General features: G+C 38.9%; 1 protein-coding gene across 5 annotated transcripts in view; it reads right to left on the bottom strand.

The window, feature by feature from the left end:
- Positions 1 to 20,155, bottom strand: part of LOC105389812 (transcription factor RFX3) — a 35,905-nt gene extending 15,750 nt beyond the window's left edge. Inside the window, exons 1-12 of one of the 5 annotated variants that reach the window (XM_048629059.1) lie at positions 19,922 to 20,155; positions 17,352 to 17,443; positions 15,510 to 15,617; positions 14,807 to 14,897; positions 14,244 to 14,315; positions 11,263 to 11,344; positions 10,561 to 10,709; positions 10,028 to 10,160; positions 9,298 to 9,415; positions 3,443 to 3,591; positions 1,172 to 1,310; positions 503 to 604 (exon numbers count right to left, since the gene is read on the bottom strand). In XM_048629059.1, the coding sequence (XP_048485016.1) occupies positions 503 to 604; positions 1,172 to 1,310; positions 3,443 to 3,591; positions 9,298 to 9,415; positions 10,028 to 10,160; positions 10,561 to 10,709; positions 11,263 to 11,344; positions 14,244 to 14,315; positions 14,807 to 14,897; positions 15,510 to 15,617; positions 17,352 to 17,381 (1,173 nt within the window). In that variant the 5' untranslated portion in view covers positions 17,382 to 17,443; positions 19,922 to 20,155. The other 4 variants (XM_048629057.1, XM_048629058.1, XM_048629060.1 and 1 more) reach the window with 4 other exon arrangements.
- Between the last annotated feature and the right edge of the window lie 2,670 nt (positions 20,156 to 22,825).

The following is a 22,825-nucleotide window of genomic DNA, read 5'->3' as shown; positions in this document are numbered from 1 at the left end:
TTTCTCGTGAGATAAGATAAGATAAGATAAATCTTTATTTGCGAAAAAACATGGTTATAAAGATGTTACACAAGCTTGGTTTCACATGTTTTGCAAAGTAACTTTTGCATGCAAATTTTACATTACACTAATATAATACAATTTACTCAAATATTTACAATTAAAACCAATTAGACATAAGTTATTATTTACATACAAAAAAAATTATAAATTGTGTCATTTAATTTACATAAATATGTCAATATAAGTGTCAAATGGTAAATAAATAAATTGAAATATGATATTAAAATTATAAATTACTGGTCCCTACTGAAAAAATCACTTATGTCATAGAAATTTTTCTCACACAACCAATTGTACAATTTTTTCTTAAATAATGACTTATTCAATGGCTTAAGTTCACTCGGGATGTTGTTGAATATTTGTACACACGTGATGTTTTATTTTATAACTTAGTTGACGTACCATACATATAAATAGGTATTTAGGTTAGGCATCGTACCTGTGTTTGCGGCGCTGGGATGGGTCTTAACACATCAGGTAACAACAGCTCTACTGCCCTCTGGTGTAGAGCCAAGTCTGCCTTGTGCAGCCATTGTATCACCTGTGGGACAACAAATTATTATATTAGATATAGTTTTACTCGCAAGCCTTACGATTTCCCGGGAACTGCAAGATAAAATTAAATACTTTTCACAGGGGAAACTTTTTGAGGCGAAGCGAAGCTCGCGGGATCAGCTAGTCAGCCATAAACATCAATCCACATACCTCGGGTAGAGCCAGCAGAGCGTGGATTGTGGGCTTGCTATAATATACATGTATATATATATAAACATCAATCCACATACCTATTGTGTAGATATATCAGCTGTCCGATACCCGTATCGCAGGTTCTGCCTAGCTTGAAGTCGGATGGCCGTGTGTGAGATGTCCCCACATATTATTATTATTATCATACCTATGCCCTCCTGCAACTCATATTGCAAGGGAAAATACAGGGCAAAAGAAGACCTGGCCGTAGAAGAACGCACTGGCTACAGAACCTCGCCGAATGGTTCAATATGTCCACCATAGAGCTATTCCGAGCTGCGACTTCCCGGGCCCAAGTGGCCATAATGATAGCCGACCTACGATAGTAGATGGCACCTGAAGAAGAAGAAGAAGATCATACCTCGGGCAGAGCCATCAGGGCGTGGAGCGTGGGCTTGCTGAGCGGCGCGGGCAGGCGCTTCCAAAACGCGCGGCGCGCCCGCTCCGCCGCGCCCGTGTCCAGTGCCGACACCGCGGCCAGGAACTCCACGCCGTATGTCCTGGGGGGTAAGGGTGGGTTTAGATTGTAGATATGGAAGGAATCATCATCATCATAACGACCAATGAAAGAAGGGTTTTAGGCCTAGTCCACCACGCTGGCCAAGTGCGGGTTGGTGGACGTGAACACAAGCAAGCTTGTGCTGAGAGAGTTGTCGGGTAAGTGGGAAATGTTTTCAAGCTGCCCGAAGGCCTCTGACTAGGCTTTACGACTGCTGCTGAAACAGCAACCGGGACCCACGGCTTAACGTGCCGTCCGAAGCACGGAAGCATCCAAAAAAGAACCACTTGATGGTTGACCGTGCCATGTGTTACATAAGCTAAGTGATTAGTTACCATCACTGAAGCTAGCTCGACTACGGATGCTATGGAAGGAATATAGAAATAAGGCTTTTAGCATTAAGTCCACCTAATTGTACATAATTACTTTTGTATATTGTGCAATGAAGAATAAATAAATAAATAAATAAAATATCCTTTCATAAATAGGGTACTTATGTAAAAGTCCACTCGCCCGCTAGTAGATACATATGTACTCGTAGCTATAGTTTCTAGTAACCTGGAAGGTGTCTATCGCTACATAATCCAAGATTAGATATTGGGTTGCACAAAAGAAGCTTCCTCGAGTCATGTATCATCAGTTTCTTATATACCTACGTCTGGCGCACCCTGGGAAGTCACCGATAGACACTAATCCATAGCTCGATCCTAGAACAGCTAGAAGTAGTATCTTGCACTAACCTGTGATGGTTAGTGAGGGCGGCGGGCGCGGCGCCCAGGCACTCGCGCGCGCCCCGAGATATGTCCGTGGGCGGACGCTCTTGGACCAAGATGTAGGTAGCTATTCAGTGGAAGAAGCTATCTTTCTAATAGAAGAAGCTGTATTTACAGTAGCGTGGATACGTGTCGCTATATAGTCCAGCGGGTACCGATAGCTTTTTTATTGATATTAGCCTGTTTCTTACAGACATCCGGTGTAGCTAAATAGCTACACCGTTAATCTGACTGACCAATCCTTTCATCACGGTAACAAACCCTACTCTAACACAGTTTGTACGAACCTGTGATGGTTAGTGAGTGCTGAGGACGCGGCGGGCGGCATGTCCTCCGGTAGAGTGGTGACGACGAGCGGCGGCGGCGTGGGCGCGGCGCCCAGGCACTCGCGCGCGCCCAGATCCGACACGTCCGTGGGCGGCCGCTCTTGGACCAAGATGTAGATAGCTATTCAGTAGAAGAAGCTATCTTTCTAATAGAGGAAGCTATCTTCCCAGTAGAAGAAGCTGTCTTTCCAGTATAAGAAGCTATCATTCCAGTAGAAGAAGCTATCATTCCAGTAGAAGCTATCTTTCCAGTAGAAGCTATCATTCCAGTAGAAGAAGCTATCTTTCTAGTAGAAGAAGCTATCTTTCCAGTAGAATGGATACGTGTTTCTATAATAGTCCAACGGTATCGATCTCTTCTTTATTGATATTGGGGTGCAAGAAGCCTTCTCCTAGTCTGTACTATAGAAAGCTATCTTTCCAGTAGAAGAAGCTATCTTTCCACTAGCGTTGATAATTGTCGCTTTATAGTCCAGTGTAGCCATATTGATGGCTTCTATATTTGTATTGAGGTGCCCGAAGCCTCCTCCTATATAGTCTATAGTATACCGAATAGATCTAGGTAGTATCTAGTACTAACCTGTGATGGTTAGTGAGTGCTGAGGGCGCGGCGGGCGGCATGTCCTCAGGTAGTGTGGTCACGACGAGCGGCGGCGGCGTGGGCGCGGCGCCCAGGCACTCGCGCGCGCCCAGAGATACGTCCGTGGGCGGGCGGACTTGTGCCAAGATGTAGGTAGCTATTCAATAGAAGCTATCTTTCTAATAAAGGAAGCTATCTTTCCAGTAGAAGAAGCTGTCTTTCCAGTAGAAGAAGCTGTCTTTCCAGTAGAAGCTGTCTTTCCAGTAGAAGAAGCTGTCTTTCCAATAGCGTTGGACGTGTCACTATATAGTCCAGATGTATCGATAGCTTCTTTATTACGAAAGGAACCTCGTCGATGTATCACTTGTTTCCTACAGACATCCGGCGCACTCATCCATTCAGCAACTAATCAATCGTTTCACCACGTTGTTAAACCCTAGTCTACTCCACTAACCTGTGATGGTTAGTGAGGGCGGCGGGCGCGGCGGGCGGCATATCCTCCGGTAGAGTGGTGACGATGAGCGGCGGCGGCGTGGGCGCGGCGCCCAGGCACTCGCGCGCGCCCAGATCCGACACGTCCGTGGGCGGACGCTCTTGCGGCTCCTGTTGGAGAGGTGAAAAAAATAAGAGTTGGTTTGGTAAATATAGTGACAATTTCGCCATAGTGCATAACCAGGGATTATTGGCTGACTTTTGATACATATGTCAAGAATTTAATATGGAAATGACGTATAATCCGCGGCGCGAAGTCTAATCGAAGTAGACGTGTTTTGTTTAGCTCCTTCATTTAAATTCTAAAAACTTGCTTTTAATCAGTTTTATATACCTAAATATTACCGTAACTACTTACAAAGTACGCGTAACATTAACTAAATCAGTGCACTAAATGTAAGTTTGCGCGTGATAAGTGCTTTTAAAGTGAACTTTATTGTGGCTAGTGTTTGGTAAATTTACCAACAGCCAACAACAAACATTTTTATCACACCTACCGCACGACGCTTGCAATCAAAGCGCCTGCATAAGTTGAACTTAGCAACTAGTTGAAGCTGTACCGTATTGCTTAAAAAACTGTTCATAGCACTATCAGTGATCTCAAAAGGAGAAACATGCCTATCAATAGATCACCAACCTCATCTCACTTGAATACCCCACCAACCTCTGCAGCTGTCTCTACAGCCTCGCTTCGCCATTGCGAGTCTGAGTCGGATATATCTGCTCTTCGTAACAATAAAACGATGGACCGAAAGAAGAGGAAGTTTGAGGGAGAGGAAGACAGTGACATCGCTACAATGATGAAGGACATGTTCACTGCATTCTCTAAAGAACAGGACCACCGCTTCCAGGACCTCCAGGCCTCTATTAAGGACCTGAAGGAAGAAAATACTGAACTTGTAAAGAGCATTGAGCTTATGACGTACAAGTATGACGAGTTCCTGGCGCGTATCACTAAGCTAGAAGCAGATAAAAAATATGATGCAATTAAGATAATCCAGCTCGAAGACAAGATTGAATTTTTGGAGCGCAAGTCGAAATCAGCTAGTATCGAGATAAGGAACGTCCCAAAATTATCTAGTGAATCCAAGGACGACTTGTGCACCATTGTGAAGACTCTTGGGAAGACTTTAAATGTAGAAATTCAGGATCATGAAATAAAAGACATTTACAGGATTAAAACGAAAGATTCCTCACAAACCATTGTCACGGAGTTGTGTACCGTATTGAAGAAAGAAAAGATTCTGAGAGCTGCCAAGATTTTCAATAAAAATAAGCCAAAGGGTGAAAAACTCAATACAGGTCATCTCCAGATGCAGGGCCCAAAAAAACCGGTCTACTTGTCTGAATCATTGACATTCAAAACACAAAAATTATTCTACTTGGCAAGAGAGCTACAGAAAAACTATGCTTACGCCTTCTGCTGGACCTCTCATGGATCTGTATATCTCAGACGAGATGAAAATTCTCCCCTATTACGCGTTTCAAATGAAGCTGATCTTGAAGGATTACGTAAAAAAGAATGACTAGCTTTAACTTACTCTATCCTATTTTTGTATTGTATATCTTACTATTATTTGTACTTTGTGTCTGTAGGGTCCAGTATACTTCAATATTGTAAAGAATGCATAGCACAATTTAACTTATTTAATGAACACAATGGAAGATATTATGTTTTGTTGGTACTTTATTGCAACATAAATCGCTTTTATGCTCTTGCCATGACAACTGACTACTGTGGAGACAACTCATACAAATACCTTGATCTATCACTCTTGTAAACTATCTGGAATATTAAATGCAACGTAAATAAAAATGACCGACTCTAATATTATTAATCTTATTGAAAGTGTTGATAGTATTTTAGTTTCTAAGGCTCTAGCTTGTGATGTAGACTCTTGCCACCTCAATATTCCACCCTCATCGGATTATCTTTCAATTATAGCCCAAAACATACGCAGCATAAACGCAAATTTCTCTGGTTTTGAGGTTCTTTTGAGTAGATTGAAAATTAATTGTGATATTTTAGTTCTCACAGAATGCTGGCTTTCTAAAGCTCCAATTGTACCAACCCTCCCGGGATACACATCGTTTACTACCCAACAAAATCATCTTCAAAATGATGGCGTGGTGGTGTACACTAAGGATACCCTAAGTGTATCAGCATATGAGCCAGTTTTCCATGATGGGAACTGTCTAGTAATTAACTTGCCCAATAATGATACATCAATTGTTTGCATATATCGCTCACCATCTTACAAAAACACAGATCGCTTTTATGAATCCCTAGATAATATCTTACATAAGCTATCATCTGTTAAAAATGTCATGGTTACTGGAGATATAAATGTAGCGATCAAAACTTGATACATCTTCCGAAAAATACCTTAATCTCACTGCTTATCACGGCTTTCTTCCTGCGCACACATTTATTACGCGCGATCTAAGCGGCACATGCTTAGATCATGTACTCTTAAAAACTAAAAAACCCTCTATAACTCTTGTTCCTCAATCAACTTTAACAGATCATAAATGTGTAATAGTATATTGGAGCCTTAAAATGGAGAATAATTCTAAAACTTTTATGCAGACTAAAATTAATTATGAGGGCATTCGGAAAGAAATATGTAACATAGATACTAATATAATTTATAAACAAAAAGATCCAAATATCTCACTAACTTTTTTGATAAATACTATCTCTACTGCTATAAAAAATAATAGTGAAACTAAAATGCTACCACGACGTCAACGAATCATTAAGCCCTGGATAACTCCAGGCTTACTTCGTTGTATTCGTCATAGAGAAAATTTACATAAAAAATCAAACCGCTTTCCTAATAATGAAATTCTTAAAATAACTTACAAGCGATATAGAAATTTTTGCAACGGTTTAATAAAAAGATTAAAAAGAAAATTTGATAAAGAACAGATATCAAATGCTGGCAATGACTCGAAGAAACTCTGGCATGCGATCAAGAGCATTACCAGTACATCTAAGATTTATAAACACTCCAACGAACTCCTCTCATCTGATTCTTCTCCTCAGACAGAAGTTAATAAAGTTAATGAATACTTTGTTAACGTAGGGAAATCACTTGCGCAAAGTATCCCTCAAAATAATAAAAGTGACACTTGTAATCATATTCCTTTAAATAGTAAATCCTTCTTTATGGCTGAAACGGACGAACTTGAGGTAGATCATATTATAAGAGATTTTTTTTTTTTTTTTTTTTTTAAAGATTTTATTATCACTCCACAGACTTTATGTCCGTGCCTTTTTGAGAGATCAATATATTGTGAGAGTTTGGTTGTTTTTTGTCTCCATCTTTTAACTACTCACTACTCAATGTGGAAGCTTATAATATATATATTTTATCTTTTATATATATATACCTATATATTATTAATATTTTTTTTTTTTTTTGCACTCCTGGAGGAAAATCTACACAGATTATAAGAGATTTAAAATCTGTGTGTGCTACTGGAATAGACAAAATCTCTAATAAAATCCTTAAGGATCATAAAGACTACCTTGTTCCTCTGCTTACCTTCATTTTCAATCAGTGTCTCCAAATGGGAATTTTCCCTACTGCCCTTAAAATTTCTAACGTGCACCCAATTCACAAGAGTGGCGACAGAAATCGTGTCAGTAACTATAGGCCAATATCTATCCTACCCTCCTTATCAAAAATCTTAGAAAAAATAATTAATAATAGGCTAGTGCTCTTCCTTGAAAATAACAATTTGCTGTCCCCAAACCAATTTGGCTTCCGCCGAAATAAATCTACTGAAGACGCTGTTATGAACCTAACTAATTCTATCGCCACAAATTTGGATAAAAGTAAGAAATGTGTATAAATTTTTCTAGATCTTGCTAAAGCCTTTGACACGGTTTCTGTCCCACTTCTTCTACGTAAGTTGGAAAGGCTGGGAGTGCGAGGCGTCCAACTTGATCTCTTTAGGGATTATTTATCAAATAGATTTCAATGTGTCTCCATTGGGGAACATACTAGTTCAACACTGCCTGTACATTATGGAGTCCCACAGGGTAGTATTTTGGGTCATACTCTATTCCTAGTGTATATAAATGACCTCTTACAGCTGAATATACCTCAAGGCAAAGCAATCTCCTATGCAGATGATACTGCTTTAGTTTTCGCTGCTGACTCCTGGGAACTGACTTTTGAAGCTGCCCAACATGGGTGCAATATTGTCAGGGACTGGTTGAGCCAGAATCTACTATCGCTCAATGTAGACAAGACAAAATATGTAACTTTTTCCATACGCAGCTCTGGCCAACCAAAGGAGGACTTATCTTTACACTTTCATCATTGTGCAACACCTAACCTTAGGAACTGTATGTGTCTACCACTTCAACGTGTACCTACGATTAAATACTTAGGAGTCCTCATAGATAGCAACCTGAGCTTCAAACCCCATATCGATCTTTTGTCTGGCAGAATCAGGAAACTGATTTATGTGTTTAAGACCTTGCGACACATTCTTGAACCTATCACTTTAAAACAAGTATACCTAGCTCTCTGCCAGTCAATTATAAGTTATTGCATATCAGCCTGGGGAGGTGCACCCAAGTCGTATCTAAAAACAGCTGAAGTTGCCCAGCGCGCTATCTTAAAGGTATGTACATTTCGTCCGTTTCTTTATCCCACAACACTCTTATATAACTTTTGCGAGGTATTAACTGTACGTCAACTCTTTCTTCTTAGTATCTTAAGGAAGCAGCATAATGCAGTTATATTTAATCCTACAATAAAAAATAGACGTCGCAAACACAATATATGTAAGACTGAGCGCTTCCGCACTACTTATATACGCAGATTTTTTTCTTTTCTCGGTCCATTTATATGTATAATAAAGTTAACAAAATTAAATTCATACATCACCTAAACCATTGTTCTTTTAAAAAAGAAGTCACTAAATTGTTACTTTCCCTTACTTATAATGATACTGAGGATCTTCTAGTTGTGTTGCAGTAATAGATGCACCGTACTTAATTTTTCGTGTACCTAACTGTCATCAATTCCATATTGTGATTTTCAATACATTGTACCTCCAATGTTTATCTTAGTAAGTATATCTTTAATCTCAATGTAGTTACTAACAAAAATAGCTTAATCTGTATTGTATTTCTTTTGTATCATACCTAATGTGATTACTTTTTTACTGAAGTACCTATCCATACTCTATTATTTATAAATTTTAGACTAAGTACCTATTTCCATGTATAATTTTTTCTAACGGGTAATGGGCGCTGCATGCTGAAACACAGGTTATACCTAGTTTAGCGGCAGATGCTAATTTACTTGTCACTGATTTAATATCATAATTTATGTTTAGGTTTAATTAGAGATTTAAGTGACAAATCTGTAACAACTTTTTTGGAAATAAAATTATCATTATCATTATCATAAAAATAATTGATGAACCAATCCCTGGTTACGATCTAACCGACTATGGCGAAAATGGAGCTAATAGTTTGAGCTCTCTCGATTTATGTCGAACTGAGAATGATTATTGGGTGATGATGGTTAGTTTACATAGGTGAGGTGACAACAACGTTGCTTAGTTCTACCAGAAAAATGTGTTTTAAGAATAAAACCCTTCATTCATTGGAAGGAGACCCGTGCCCCAGCAGCGGGAATGTGATGGGTCGTGATGACTGACAGCAATGCACTATTATATTTATATGTGTAGCTCATTTATATTATCTGACCTCATAATATGTAATTATACTGACTCTACATGTAGTAAGAAATTTAGATACATGTAGGTAGATCACTGATAAAACCTCACCTCAGCGGGCGGCGCGTCGTCGTTGCGTTCGTCCGCGTCGGGCGGCATGGCGTCGGGCGCGTTGGGTTTCGCCCTTATGCCGTAGTAGTGGTACTTGGAGTTACCACGGGTACCCAATCTGAGAGAGGAAAAGGGGATTGTTAAGGACGACCTTAGACAAGTGGCAAGGGCAGAATGAGGTAGGATGATTAAGGAGCACATTTGGAAACATGTGCAATAGAACTGCAAACCAAACGCGATGGGCCATATTCACACGACAGAAATTGTACGGCTTACGGACTAGGCTGCTCCATTGCAGTTGTGATTACTGCATTCAAACTGCATCTGAACTGTGATTTTTACTGTTTTACTGCCAGTTTCTATCATTCTATCTCTATCCATAACTGGTAGTTACTTTCATACGATTTTGACAGATTGTTACTTTTGATTATGTCAAAATCGTATGAAAGTAACTACCAGTTACGGATAGATAGAGATATAGAAACCGGCAGTTAGTCACTTTTAGAGCAGAATTCGTCACTTCCTAACAAATTTTTTATTATTTACAAGTGTAAAATAGCTCTAGGTTGTGTGGATAGGGGACATACTCAAGAAAAGCCAGATTAAGAGTTTCCAAAACCGACTTACGAATGTAGAGGAAATTAAAGAAGTCAGGATCGCGGCACGTAGGTTCATAGTCTCTGCCTACCCCTCTGGGAGATAGGCGTGACATCAACAGTGTAATGGTTACCTGCGGGTGCGCAGGCCCACGAACACGGATCGTATCAGCTTCCCGAACGACGCCGCGTTCACGGGCTCTAGCCGGTGAGCCGAGCAGTGGCGGAGGTAGTGCGAGTAGAGAGTGGACCGGGGTAGAGACACGCCTGGAAATATATTATTTGTTTTAGGTTATTATAATAATGGCGGGGGTATAGGAGACTATATGCAAGTAGGACTTCTACGCCGCATACTGGTTACGTTACAGGACGTCTAGCGCACGAGATTGTGGCTTTAAGACAAGTGACAAGACAACGAGCTGGGAGGGATAGCGTCGTCACTCTAAATACGCCGGTGATTAAAATACACGGAATTCTATTTGAGACGCGTGTACACGCGACGCAACGTGACAATTCATGATGAACGTCGCATACGGAATGTAATTGTAATTAACATTACCCTGCTCCTTCGGCAGTCGGGTAAAAACGCTTGGGTTGCGTTGACTGTGACGCTGTCTGTGGGAAGCGGAACCTAGTGACATGATTAACATCTAAACTACACTCTCACCATCAGCCACCTCATAGTGCTGGTGCAGCCACTGTATGGTGGCGGGCGGCATGCGCGGCGCGGGCGCGGCGGCGCAGGGCGTCCCGCGCCACGGCTCCGCCGGTGGGACGCCCTCCGCGTCGTAGACGGGGTAGGTGCGGAGAGTCTCCCTGGGTTAGAGATGGGGGAGATAGAATTAGTTTTTTAAATTGAAATTTTGGGTGGTAGAAAAAAGGTCATCCTCTAATTTTACACTTGGCAAATAAATATTTGCGTTTCATTACAATATTTTTAGTTGACTTTTGAATTTTAAGGGAAATAGTTAGATTTTAGATAATATGCGACTTAGCGAGTTACATTGACTTCTTGTTTACTGTGGAACTGCACCGCAAAGATTCTCCCTTGTGATTTAACAAAATCGCATTTTCATTGTAAAAATAACCAGGCAAATTCATTGCGGTGCAGAGCCACGACTCAAACAAACATTACTTCCGCACAAAATTGTGGGATTTATATTCACGAGAGATGAAAATTTTCCAGTGATAATAGCACCAAATTACTCATTAACGGAAAAATAAAATTTGCAATATTTAAAGTGCATTTAACAGCGCATTAGAATATTACCAACTAAAAACCACAAATATTTTGTTAAAATTTAAACTAAATGTATAATTTGGGGCCATTTGGTGTGTGAATGTATTTATTAAGGTGCTTAATACTCACATGGTGGGCTCCTCCCCCTGTCCGTACAATTCCTGCGGCTCCACATAGTGTACATGGTAATTCACGCTGTTGCCGCCTTCGCCTGTACAAAGCCACCACGATTATTACTGTTATTTTATTAAATAGGTTTAGTAGCACGTGTTAGCCCTAGGTGTCAGCTTATATTCCATTTCACGGGGAAAGACATCTGATACAAACATAAACTACCCTTAGGCCCTGTTCCACAATGTCTGGTTAGTGGCTACTTGTGAGATAAAATACATGCTGTCACTGTCAAAAATATAATAACAGAGAGTGACAGCTTGTATTTTATCTCACAAGTAGCCACTAACCAGACATTGTGGAACAGGGCCTAAATCTAATGTAATAAAGGTTCTGTCTTTCCCCGTGAAACAAGGTATAGTAAATGCCAAATTTTAATGAAAATTGGTCCCGGGCAAGAGTAACAAACCAAACATCCAATGAGGAATTTTAACGCGAGAAGACAATCACTACTAGACAAACATACAGTAAGGTAGATTTACTATTGCGGCATAAAAATCGAATTTAAGGATAAATAGTCTGAAACACTTGAATTCCCACAAGAAAATTATTACTAATAATTAAGAAAACTATAAGTAGTTAAAGAGTTAATCATATTTAAGTGAATTTTACTACCGTCTAAACAAGAACGTCGTGTCGTAAACAAGCTAAGAACAAAAACCGTCAACATTAAAACAAAAAATAATGCTTCCAATAAGATGAATTCCCATTAACGAGTAGGTAACACTCATGTATGTGTATTTGTGTATAGTATAACACTCTTTAAATACCATCTTCCTAGCATTTTTCGCACAAAGAACTCCAAGTCATATTTATGTATTATCATTCACGCAATCTATGCGGATATTTCTTGATTTGCTTGCTATCTTGTTTAGCCCACTCTTAAAATCTTTATTTAATGAGAATATTTTTTTATAAATATTAAATAAATCAAAGTTTTTTTTTAAATCACACACTACTACCAATTTTATAAAAATAAGAAAATTTAACTAATATTAATTCAAAATTAAAATTTATTTTTGTACAAATAAGATTAGAATATTTAGAACTTAAAAAAAACACTTATGTTTTTTGGATACAAGATAAAAGTGATTGTTGAAAAATATTGTGTAATTTGTACCTAATGATAAAATAACTGCATTAAAATAAAAATATTTATAAATTTTCTATCTATTTGCAACTAATTAAACCCTCAACTAAAACCACAAAACAAAGGAAACCAACCACACACACAACATAACCAGCTGTTCCAAAAACCACACTCGGACTGAGAACGATGAAAATGAAAACCATTGCACGGACTGAACCAAAACCCTGATTAAACATATCAGATTGCCATTACTAGGCAACTACTTACAGGGGTAGTAGGAACGGTATCTGGGCACCTCCATATCGGATGGAATCACCCGGGCAACTCAACAGTGGCCTTCGGAGAATCTCTGTCCCGCTTCCACATTCCTGTCTCCTCCCTCACTCTTCTATCTCTGTCTGACGCAAGCATCTGTCTCACGTCTCATCTCACCTTCCTACCCCACCTGTTACTTATTGTGTTGGCAATATAATTGCAAACTTTCCCCTTTGTCCAGGTTTCATCGGATGAATATTGTAATTGATATTGGGTTTGGAGCTTTTAATCAGGTATCTTATTACTTTTTTTTTGTTGCTGTACTTTGATATACGATTTTGATTTGAATTTGGATTTATTTTTTATTTAATAGATAACATACAAAAAATACTAAGTTTTTTTTCATATTATAAAGTTATATATTTTTTAACACAATTTTTTTTATATTTACCTACTTATATGAAACAAAAAATACTCTTTTCAAGCGCAAAATCTTTTCATCCGTTTCCTAATCCTCTCCACACAACTACAAACACACTCACATTTATAAATCTCTCTTGAACCAGACTAGGAAACATCACAACAAACATAAATAAGTACAACCTACCAACGAAAAGGAAAATACAAAGCGTTTAATATCGAGAAATAGCGGATAAGCGCGTGGACGGTGTCACATCAAAGGTAGCCAGTACAGGTGAACCCATTGTTATATTTCATAATGCACCCCTTCACAACATGCACACCTATTCACGACTACTCAGGTGAATAATCTGCACTGACTACCCCTTCAATTAGAATAGGCACATTATAATAGTTTACCCTAATTTTATTTGCGACTTTCTTTTCTGCTATTTAAGGTCATTTTTGTTTGGCGTGCTGTGAGTGTCCTGTAGATTTTTTGCTGAGCATTTTTGGACTTTAATTTGATGTATTTAAGGTGTAATTTACAGGTGCAGTTATATGGTAGGTATTTAATAATAAAGTTTCATGTTAGACAGGTGGAGATAATCAGCTTCAGATTTGCTCAGATCAAAAGTGAAAGGGAGGGATTCCTTCCAAGTGTTTGCCGTTTTATTGCGAGTAGGTATTTAGGAAAATGTTTTGGCTGAGATTAAGTATTGGAGCAACAGAAACCGTATAAAAGTAACAAAAAACATTTGGAAACATTTATTTGTAGGTATGGAGTTTTAACACTTGTTTGGTATCTGTTTTTGTTAAATGCTTTATACGTTATTTTATTACCTTCACTGTTTGTTTCTCCGTTTAATCCAAACTCATGAAAAAGTATTGTAAACCATTTTTGTGAAAACATTCAAAGCATAAGAATATGTTGGTGATTTTAATATTATTATGTGAAGTAGGTATTCATCTGCCTTAAGCCATCCAGGTTTGAATTATAACTTATAGACCATGCAATGAGTGATAAATTCATATAATATCGATTAACCATTACCAAAGCATACCACACCAACATAACAACGCCAAAGCATGTGCAGACGATTGATTAATAATGAAAGTTAGTCAAAGATGATACAGCTTACGTTAGTCATATTATTATGATGATAAATTAAAAAGTAGGGAACAATCAACTAACTTTCATGATCACTGTGGATTTCTGCCTTGACCGGCATCATTCCAGGCCCGTATTGGTCCCAAGAACCTTGCACTGTGCCAAAATAATAAAAAAATACAAAATAAAACTGTGCAAATTATAAAACAAGCTGTGTAAAATCAAATAAATAATCTAATACACTGTGTACTCTTCAATATCTATACCTACTAAATACAAGTAACACTCATTCTCAGATTCTGAGAGGCCTTTAAAATTTAACCATCATCGATTGAATGTTTCTGAGCCTTCAGGGGCACCTCGAGTATACTTATTAAATATTAATCATTAGGTATACTTAACATGATTTACTTTCTTATGTTATCAATAATAAGTATACATTCCTTTCTGTAAGTATCTACTTGTGGCCTTTCGGAAACTGGGATACCTAAGCAAACTAAGTAAAAAATACATAATAAAAATAATGTAGGTAATTAGCTTTAAAAATAACTAGTGCAAGATAAAGTTTGTAAGTTCAACTTCGACAAGAAACAGAAACTCTGTCGGTATCTCAGTGTCACGAGTGTGAAACATGTCAAACAACTTACTCGCGACGGCTATGTACGTGTGTTGCTCATTGCTCGGACTAGAGTGTCCCGACCCTGAGTCCCCGTTCACTTCCACCACTGTGCTCGACACCTGGGGAAAGATATAGCCATAGAATCAAATAAACCGGTCAGAGGTTTGATAATTAATCGATAAAAATCGTCAATTCTGTGTGGCTGGTTTGTGTGAAAGAAAACATGATAGTGTAGGGTGAATGAATAAAATAGCGTGACAAAGATGACGCACGAAGCTCACCGTCAATAATCATCGGTGGACCGTGGGTCCAATGTATCTGTTTTTAACCTCAAACGGAAAATGAGGAGTGTTATAAGTTTAACGTGTCTGTGGATCTTTGTATTCGTGTGTATATCTGTCTGTGGTAGCGTAGCTCCCCAAAGGCCGAACCGATTTCCATTTTGTTTTTTTAGGGTGATTGGTAATGTTACCCCGAGTGTTCTTAGCCTTATTTTATCAAAATCGGCATAGCAATTCAAAAGTTATGCGACTTTTAGTGTTGAATGTCGAGGGTTTTGAACGTTGGTTAGGTTACCTGAAGAACTGTGGATAAATTCAGCCAGTTAAGACCAACAGGCTTAATAACAATAAGTGACCAGTACTTATTAGGTTATATCCAACTGACGAACTGTGGATTAAGCCAGCCAGTTAATACCCAGTCTTAATGATAAGTGACCAGTATATCCAGACCTGTTGCATGGCATGCTGAAGCTGTATGGTGTTGCTGATCTCCGGGATCACGATGAGCTGGGCGTCCCGGACCGCCTCCCCGGGAGAAGACGCGCTGCCCGTCGCACTCTGTGACAAAAATAAATATAAGTACCTTATCAGAAGGCGTAGCACGAGGCGCAAGATGCGCACGTCACCCTTTGACAAGTGACATGATCCCTTTGACAAGTGACAAAAGTTTTATGTGGCTCTCTCTCACAACACGCAGCTTCTAGACCGAGTGCGACGGATTTTTTTGTCTCTTGTTAAAGGTATAAATGTCATTTACGATTGGGTATGTTCTGGTTTTTACAGCGGTAGGAGAGAACTGGGTTGCATCAGAATAGTAGCAACTACGAATAGTGAATATTATTGGGTCTACAGATGACTTAAAAACTGTTGGAAGCTACACGGGAGCTAGGCTTGTAGAAATGTAGGACTCGAGAAAGCATGTAGGTAATAGAACCTCTTCCTTCTATATTAGAATAGAATAAACTTCCCCACGTTTAACTAAATAGGTATCTACACCACCTAAATGTAATTTATCGGGAGAGTCGATTCGAAAAGGCGAGTCTAGTTTTTATTTACGGTTTTGACAGAAAATTAAAATTATTGTGATCGTTGGTTATTAATCGGTTATTGTCACGCTCAAATGGTTTGCTATCTCTTTCTCGACAACAGCTGCTATCACCCTCATGTTAACTATATATTTATTTATTTATGATACGCGGAAATGTAACAGTAAAGAGTTAGTGGTCGTTGGACCCTGAACTTTAAATTACCATGTGCGGGCCTGACAGCTGTTTTACTATTGCTCGTTAGCGGTTGGTAGGTAGGTTCACTGACTACAGTGGGGAAGGTTCAGGGTTCGATTCCCGGCCGCGGAAGATATTTGTGTAAAAAGAGATTTTTGTTCCGTTAAAAAAAACTAAATATGCACTTTGCAGCAATCAAAAAATTGCATCCTTCAAAACCACTCACGAAGACATTTGAATGAAGAACTTCTTCTATCAATGATGTCGATTCTGTAGACGCAAATTTTTATTTTAGAGCTGTCAAAACCTTATATTATTTGTTACAGTTCAACATCGCTAAAATAAAAAATTGTGACTTTAGTATCAACATGTATTGATGTACACGTACAAATTAACTGTTCACCTGAGTAACAATGACAAAAAACATATGTCATATTAACTAGCTTTGGCGTACCCGGCGTGACCCTTGGTTCTTATTGGCCAGGTGTACAGTTAATTCACACGGGTAGTCCCTTATATCTCTAACAATAGCTTCACTGGAGTCACTGGCACAGGTTTCCTTTAAGTTACAAGTGAGGCTCTGGTCACTACTCTGTTACTGAATTGTAGAAAGAAATAAAACTATTCTATTATATTCAACTTATTGAACATATTACCTGTGCGGCGTGCGCGAGTCACACGCACTCTCTGCAATACAGCCTTATGCCTCAGACAATAAGGTACACATTACCTGTGCGGTGTGCGCGAGCGGCGCCGCCATGTGCGCCGGCGACGCGGGCGGCGACGACTCCACCAGCACTCTGCAATACAGCCTTATGCCTCAGACAATAAGGTACACATTACCTGTGCGGTGTGCGCGAGCCGCGCCGCCATGTGCGCCGGCGACGCGGGCGGCGACGACTCCACCAGCACTCTGCAATACAGCCTTATGCCTCAGACAATAAGGTACACATTACCTGTGCGGTGTGCGCGAGCCGCGCCGCCATGTGCGCCGGCGACGCGGGCGGCGACGACTCCACCAGCACTCTGCAATACAGCCTTATGCCTCAGACAATAAGGTACACATTACCTGTGCGGTGTGCGCGAGCCGCGCCGCCATGTGCGCCGGCGACGCGGGCGGCGACGACTCCACCAGCACTTCGTCGCCCACGCACTCAAAGTCTGCAATACAGAAATATGTCTTATTACTAGAGGGGAAGAAGTTGTTTTTTAAGTTTCTAGTTTAAGAAGCATGTAAAATCTGCAATACAGAATTAGGTATTGTTACTAGAGGGCTAAGGGTTGTTTTGGAAGGTTTCAAGAAGCACCCAAAATCAGCAATACTGAATTAGGTCTTATAACTAGACAAGGGATTACCTTGATTAGATTAGGGCAATAAATCCTGCATCAGTCAGATGGAAATATTAAAATTACGCTTAATCAATCAACAAACTATTTAGTAATCTGTGACTGAAAGATCAAACGTGTCTACTCTGTGCTAGATACGAGTACCAATACGAATCTCCTTTAGTTATTAGAATTATAGAAATATTTTTAACACCTCATTTATTTAATTGGGTAGAAAGTGTTTTGAAATATGTGTAAATGATTCCAGTTGAACTGTTCAAAGGGCTTATTTGTACAGATAATGATAAGATTAGTAGACTATCCCCCTATGTACCTGCCTATGTTACTCCAAAAATGTTGTAACAAAAAACATTATAAATTGTTAGGCACTTAGAGCGGTGGTAGCTCAGTCGGGTAAGCGCCCGCTTCTCACGCCAGAGATGCGGGTTCGAATCCCGGCGCTGACATGTACCAATGAGTTCTTTTCTGAATTTAAGTACAATGTATACCATCGCTCTTACGGTGAAGGAAAACACCGTGAGGAAACCTGCATATCTAGATTTAGCACATCTAGATATGTGAACCCACCAACCCGCAGTGGACCAGCGTGGTGGGAAAATGGTCCAAGCTTAGGAAGGCAGTTTAGACCTTGGGGATATGCACAAAGGTTCCATTCGAGAGAGCCAGGTGCAGGTACTGTTACCCCCACTGAGAATAAAATAGAATAGAATAGTTAGGCACTTAGACATTATTATTTTTCAGTCAAAAGCTGAGGATTAAAAACATAATACTAACAATTAGAGGCAGCCAGTGACCCCTCTCGAAAGTAATCTCTTTGAGGGACCCATCACAATTATCTACCTAAATCTGCTAATTAAACAGATACCTGGCAACTCCCTCCTGTTAAGATATTCTGTTACCAAGGGATATTGAAGGAGGAATATAGTTAATTGCATTTTTTATAGGAATCAATTTTAAGCTTGAATGACTTATTTTGATTATTTTGATAAGGGGTGTTTTATTTTTTGCTATAAGTATTAATAAATTAGGTAGTAAAGGTACAGTATCCTTAAAATAAGAGAATCATATAAAAAGAACCTATCAGTATTAAAATATAGGTAAACAACATTCTTAAGTTGCTAGGAAGCTAGGTTTTAACAAAACCATGGAAGCCCTAACAAAATAACATTTATTATGTTATCAAACAACACACCATCTGACTAAAAAAAGAACAAACCAACAAAAGATCTATTTTAAATTTACAGCAGTATTATTGCATAACACAATCCAAGGTGAAAGAGATGTTATTGATCTGCCCTGAGCGGCCCGGGTGGCAGCGAGCGTGGAGAGAGGAGGGTATCCCGGCAACACTCCTCTCCCGAGCCAACCCACCTCCACTGCCCTACAGACACAGCTATACAACACTCACTCTCAAGGTAAAACACATTCTCAAATCCCATCTCCGTCATTTTGGAACACAATTCAATTTTAAACATGGAACTGAAACTTTTTCACAGACAACAACACATTGTCAGCCAGTCTCACTACTGATGCGGCCAGTATTGATCAAACAAAGCTGTATCTATGGTGTTTAGTGTTGAGCTGTTTTTTGGTGCAGGCTTGGAATATTACTGGGGAAAAATGATTATAGCGTAAGTGTAGGGGGAGGGTGCAGGTGTGGGTCACGCTCGGGCGGTGTCACCTGCCATATTGTCCTCCACGCATGGCTGACTGATAGTGTCCCTAATACTACCACAGTTAAACAGTGAATTATCTATATTATCTTCATGTTTTGTGTCATTGTTTTTGCTTGTTTGTTGTTAGGTGACTGATAAACAATCCTGACTTGTTGCCTAGTACATAATGTTTTTTATATGATGTTAGATTTAATGCTATACACATTTTACTTTCAATATTACTGCTTTACATTTCAGTGACATGTACTGAGTTTCAAATGTGCATTAGCTGTGTAGTGGAGTTGTGTTTTCAGCAGGTAATAAACTAAACTGCTGAGTCCGATATTGCAGAGTTTTCCCACAATATGACTTCATTAACAAAGCGACGGACGCGGCCGCGTGCCGTGCCAGCCACCGGCGGCCCTCCAACCCTCCTGCGACGATAAAACTTGATAATAACGATATGCGTTTCAAATCACCCAGTATAAAACCGGAGGGAACTCGAAAATCTAATCACTACGCATATAGCACGTCGATAGTTCTCTTGTCAAGCGGATTGGACGTCGCGTAGGCTAAATAATGTATTTTTGAACCTGTTTTCAGGTTACACAGTGTTAAAAGAAATCAACCAACCCACCTGCCAGCCATAATATGGAGCTGTCAAACTCAGAAGAACTTCGCACGAAGTGTCCTCATCACTACAAGAAGCAGAAGTCTCGTAATCCGATTAGTACAGTATAAATAGGTTCCGATTTTATGTAACACTTTAAAGAATGACTTATCAAAGTTGTTGTGTAGCTACACCCGTTTCCTAGGCTACGGCTACAGTCGGCCAAAAAATTATGACAATGAAACGTCAAGTTAGTGTGACGTAACAAAGATGGCGCTGCAAGAAAACGTCACTCAGTGCTGTCAAAAAGTTATCGATCGATTATGTTTAAATTGGTTTAAATCCAAGGTGACATAAAATAACAAGAATGATTTCCCCTGTGAGTCATTTAACTTTAATAATAGGTATTATTATTGATTATGCTTTATCCTGTATATTATATAAAATCTAATTCTTGGGTCTAATCCAAAAGGTCGCCCAAATTATATAAAAACGCGGCTCGGCTGCATAAATCTCACTGCACATAAAGTTTTATAATAATAGTAGCAGCCTGTAGAATCGCTACCAATAATATAAATGTTGATAATAAACATTAATTCCTTTCTGGGGCTGGCAAAATCAGCCATAGGTAGGTAGGTATTTTTTTTTAGAAATCGTTGGTAGTTAGTTAAGTGGAAGGTGAAAGGATTCGAACCCGCGGCCTCACGATTCTCACGAATGAGAGTCGAGACCTTATCCATTACGCCAGCTCAACTATGTCAATTCTAATTTCACTAAAATTAGAATAGATATATTTCAAAACCATAATTTCGACTCTATAAAGCTTACGGTAAATCTCATTTTCAACTGAAAACAATATAGTCTGACATATTTATAGGTAGCTAAAATAAAATTTTGGGCCTTCAGAATCGACCTCACCACTACCTACGACTTTAACTACTTGTAGGAAGGTAGGTACTATATGTAGGTACCTACTTAATGCCTGTTCCGGTGCTCCTTATTAGTTAAGTATAAGGAAAAAATATAAAAACTGCTATTTATCAGATAGATGGTGTATACATGACTATACCTGCCTAACTACCAATACTGTACCTATTTATAAAAGGGTAAGCTCCCTAGTTCCCTACCTTCCTACTTTCTGAGAGGTAGGGGGAGGCCATTTTCGCATGCGCGGATCGCGGAAATTTCGTAGCCCTCTGGAATATTATTGTAAACATGATAGGTACTTACTTATTGTAGGATAAAGATATTTTCAGGGTCAAATGATTTAAATTGAACGGTGATTTAATAAAATTATCTAAATAGTTTAGAAATTGTATGTTACCGTAGTTTTGAATATAATTTAATGTTACTAGGTATTCTATTCTAACTTGCGCAGTTAGTATAGTACCTAAATACTAATTAGATATTAGTATTAGTACCTACCTCTACCTACCTACAAGTAGAATACGGTTGGATATTTTTTATCACAATTTTTTGTTACAATAACGAGAATAGAATTGATACAAAATAGTCTAGAAAAAAGGTTGTCTTGAAGAAGTCGCTTCAAGCTATGAGACCGCAATTTCGGCCATTTGTACTTTTGTACCAATATTTTTGTAGGTATTAAGTATAAGTTCTAAAATATATCTACTAGGTACTCAGGTATAGTTAGCTACTAAAGAATTTTCTACCATTCAGTAATGTGTAAATACAAAAGAAATTCCTAAAAAGTGGACTTGTTTTACCTACCGTGATATTCTTCATTACGAGCTTCGTCTGCCAAAATGTAGACTGTATTGGAATCTTCCACCTTGATGATAACATTTTTGAAAGTTACGATATCGATAGTATCTTGTTCCATTACTATGGTTATATTTGGTGTTTGATAAATTAATATAATCACCTTGGTAATTAATTTATTTATATTGTATTTGATTGATATTTTTAAATGTCACATTAACATTGCTGCTATAAATGACAAGTGTAAAAAGCCAAAATTTTGTACACATTACCGCAAATCCTCCATAGAGGCGGCAATGTTGCCTCTATTATGAGAAAGAGTCCACTATGAAAACGAAACAGCTGTTTTGGACTCACATACATAATACAAAGACACGTTAAACTTATAACACCCTCTTTTTCTATCAGGAGTTAAAAAACATAACTAACTAACCTACTGTCATCATCAGCCAATAATCATCCACTGCTGGACATAGGCCTCTCCCAAGGAGCGCCACAACACTCGTTCCTCGGCCTTCCTCATCCAACCACTACCCGCCACCCGCCTAAGGTCGTCAGTCCAGCGGGCAGGAGGGCGTCCCACTCTGCGTTTGCCTGTTCGTGGTCTCCACTCGAGAACTCGTCTACCTACTGTTAGACTCACATAATAATTATGTCGTAAATAATTATGAATAATCCATGATCCAACCCGCACTAGGCCAGCGCGGTGGACTAGGCCTAAAACCCTTCCTTCATTGGAAGGAGACCCGTGGCCCAGCAGTGGGGACGTAATGGGTCGTGATGATGATGATGAATCTATGATTGCTTCTAATCTAAAAAAAATATTCAAAATTAGGTATTTATTTCAAAAATTCAATAAATAATTTTGAATATTTGAAATAAAAAATTTTTTGAATTTGAATCCATTGCTTCGGTAACTGGAAATACCTACCCACGTAGTTTGAACCCCACTATCACTTATTCATACAATCATGATACGATCTGACTTCATTATAACAGTGAGTCCAGCGATACTGACGGACACTAAATACCGGACACACACTGCTGAAGTATTTGTCAACCGGCTTCAGCAGTGTATGTCCAGCTTAAATTACACAGAGTATAATATTTCTCTGACTTATTTGTCAATGTCAGATATAGCTTACCGAATGACACTGACACTGACACTAGTTGTCACAGAAAGAAACGTAAAAAATTGCATAAAAATCG

The sequence above is a fragment of the Plutella xylostella genome, chromosome 22 (assembly GCF_932276165.1).
Source record: "Plutella xylostella chromosome 22, ilPluXylo3.1, whole genome shotgun sequence".
NCBI classification, from domain to species: Eukaryota; Metazoa; Arthropoda; class Insecta; order Lepidoptera; family Plutellidae; genus Plutella; species Plutella xylostella.
The sequence above is the reverse complement of the archived record's forward strand: the minus strand, read 5'-3'. Positions and strand labels throughout refer to the sequence as shown.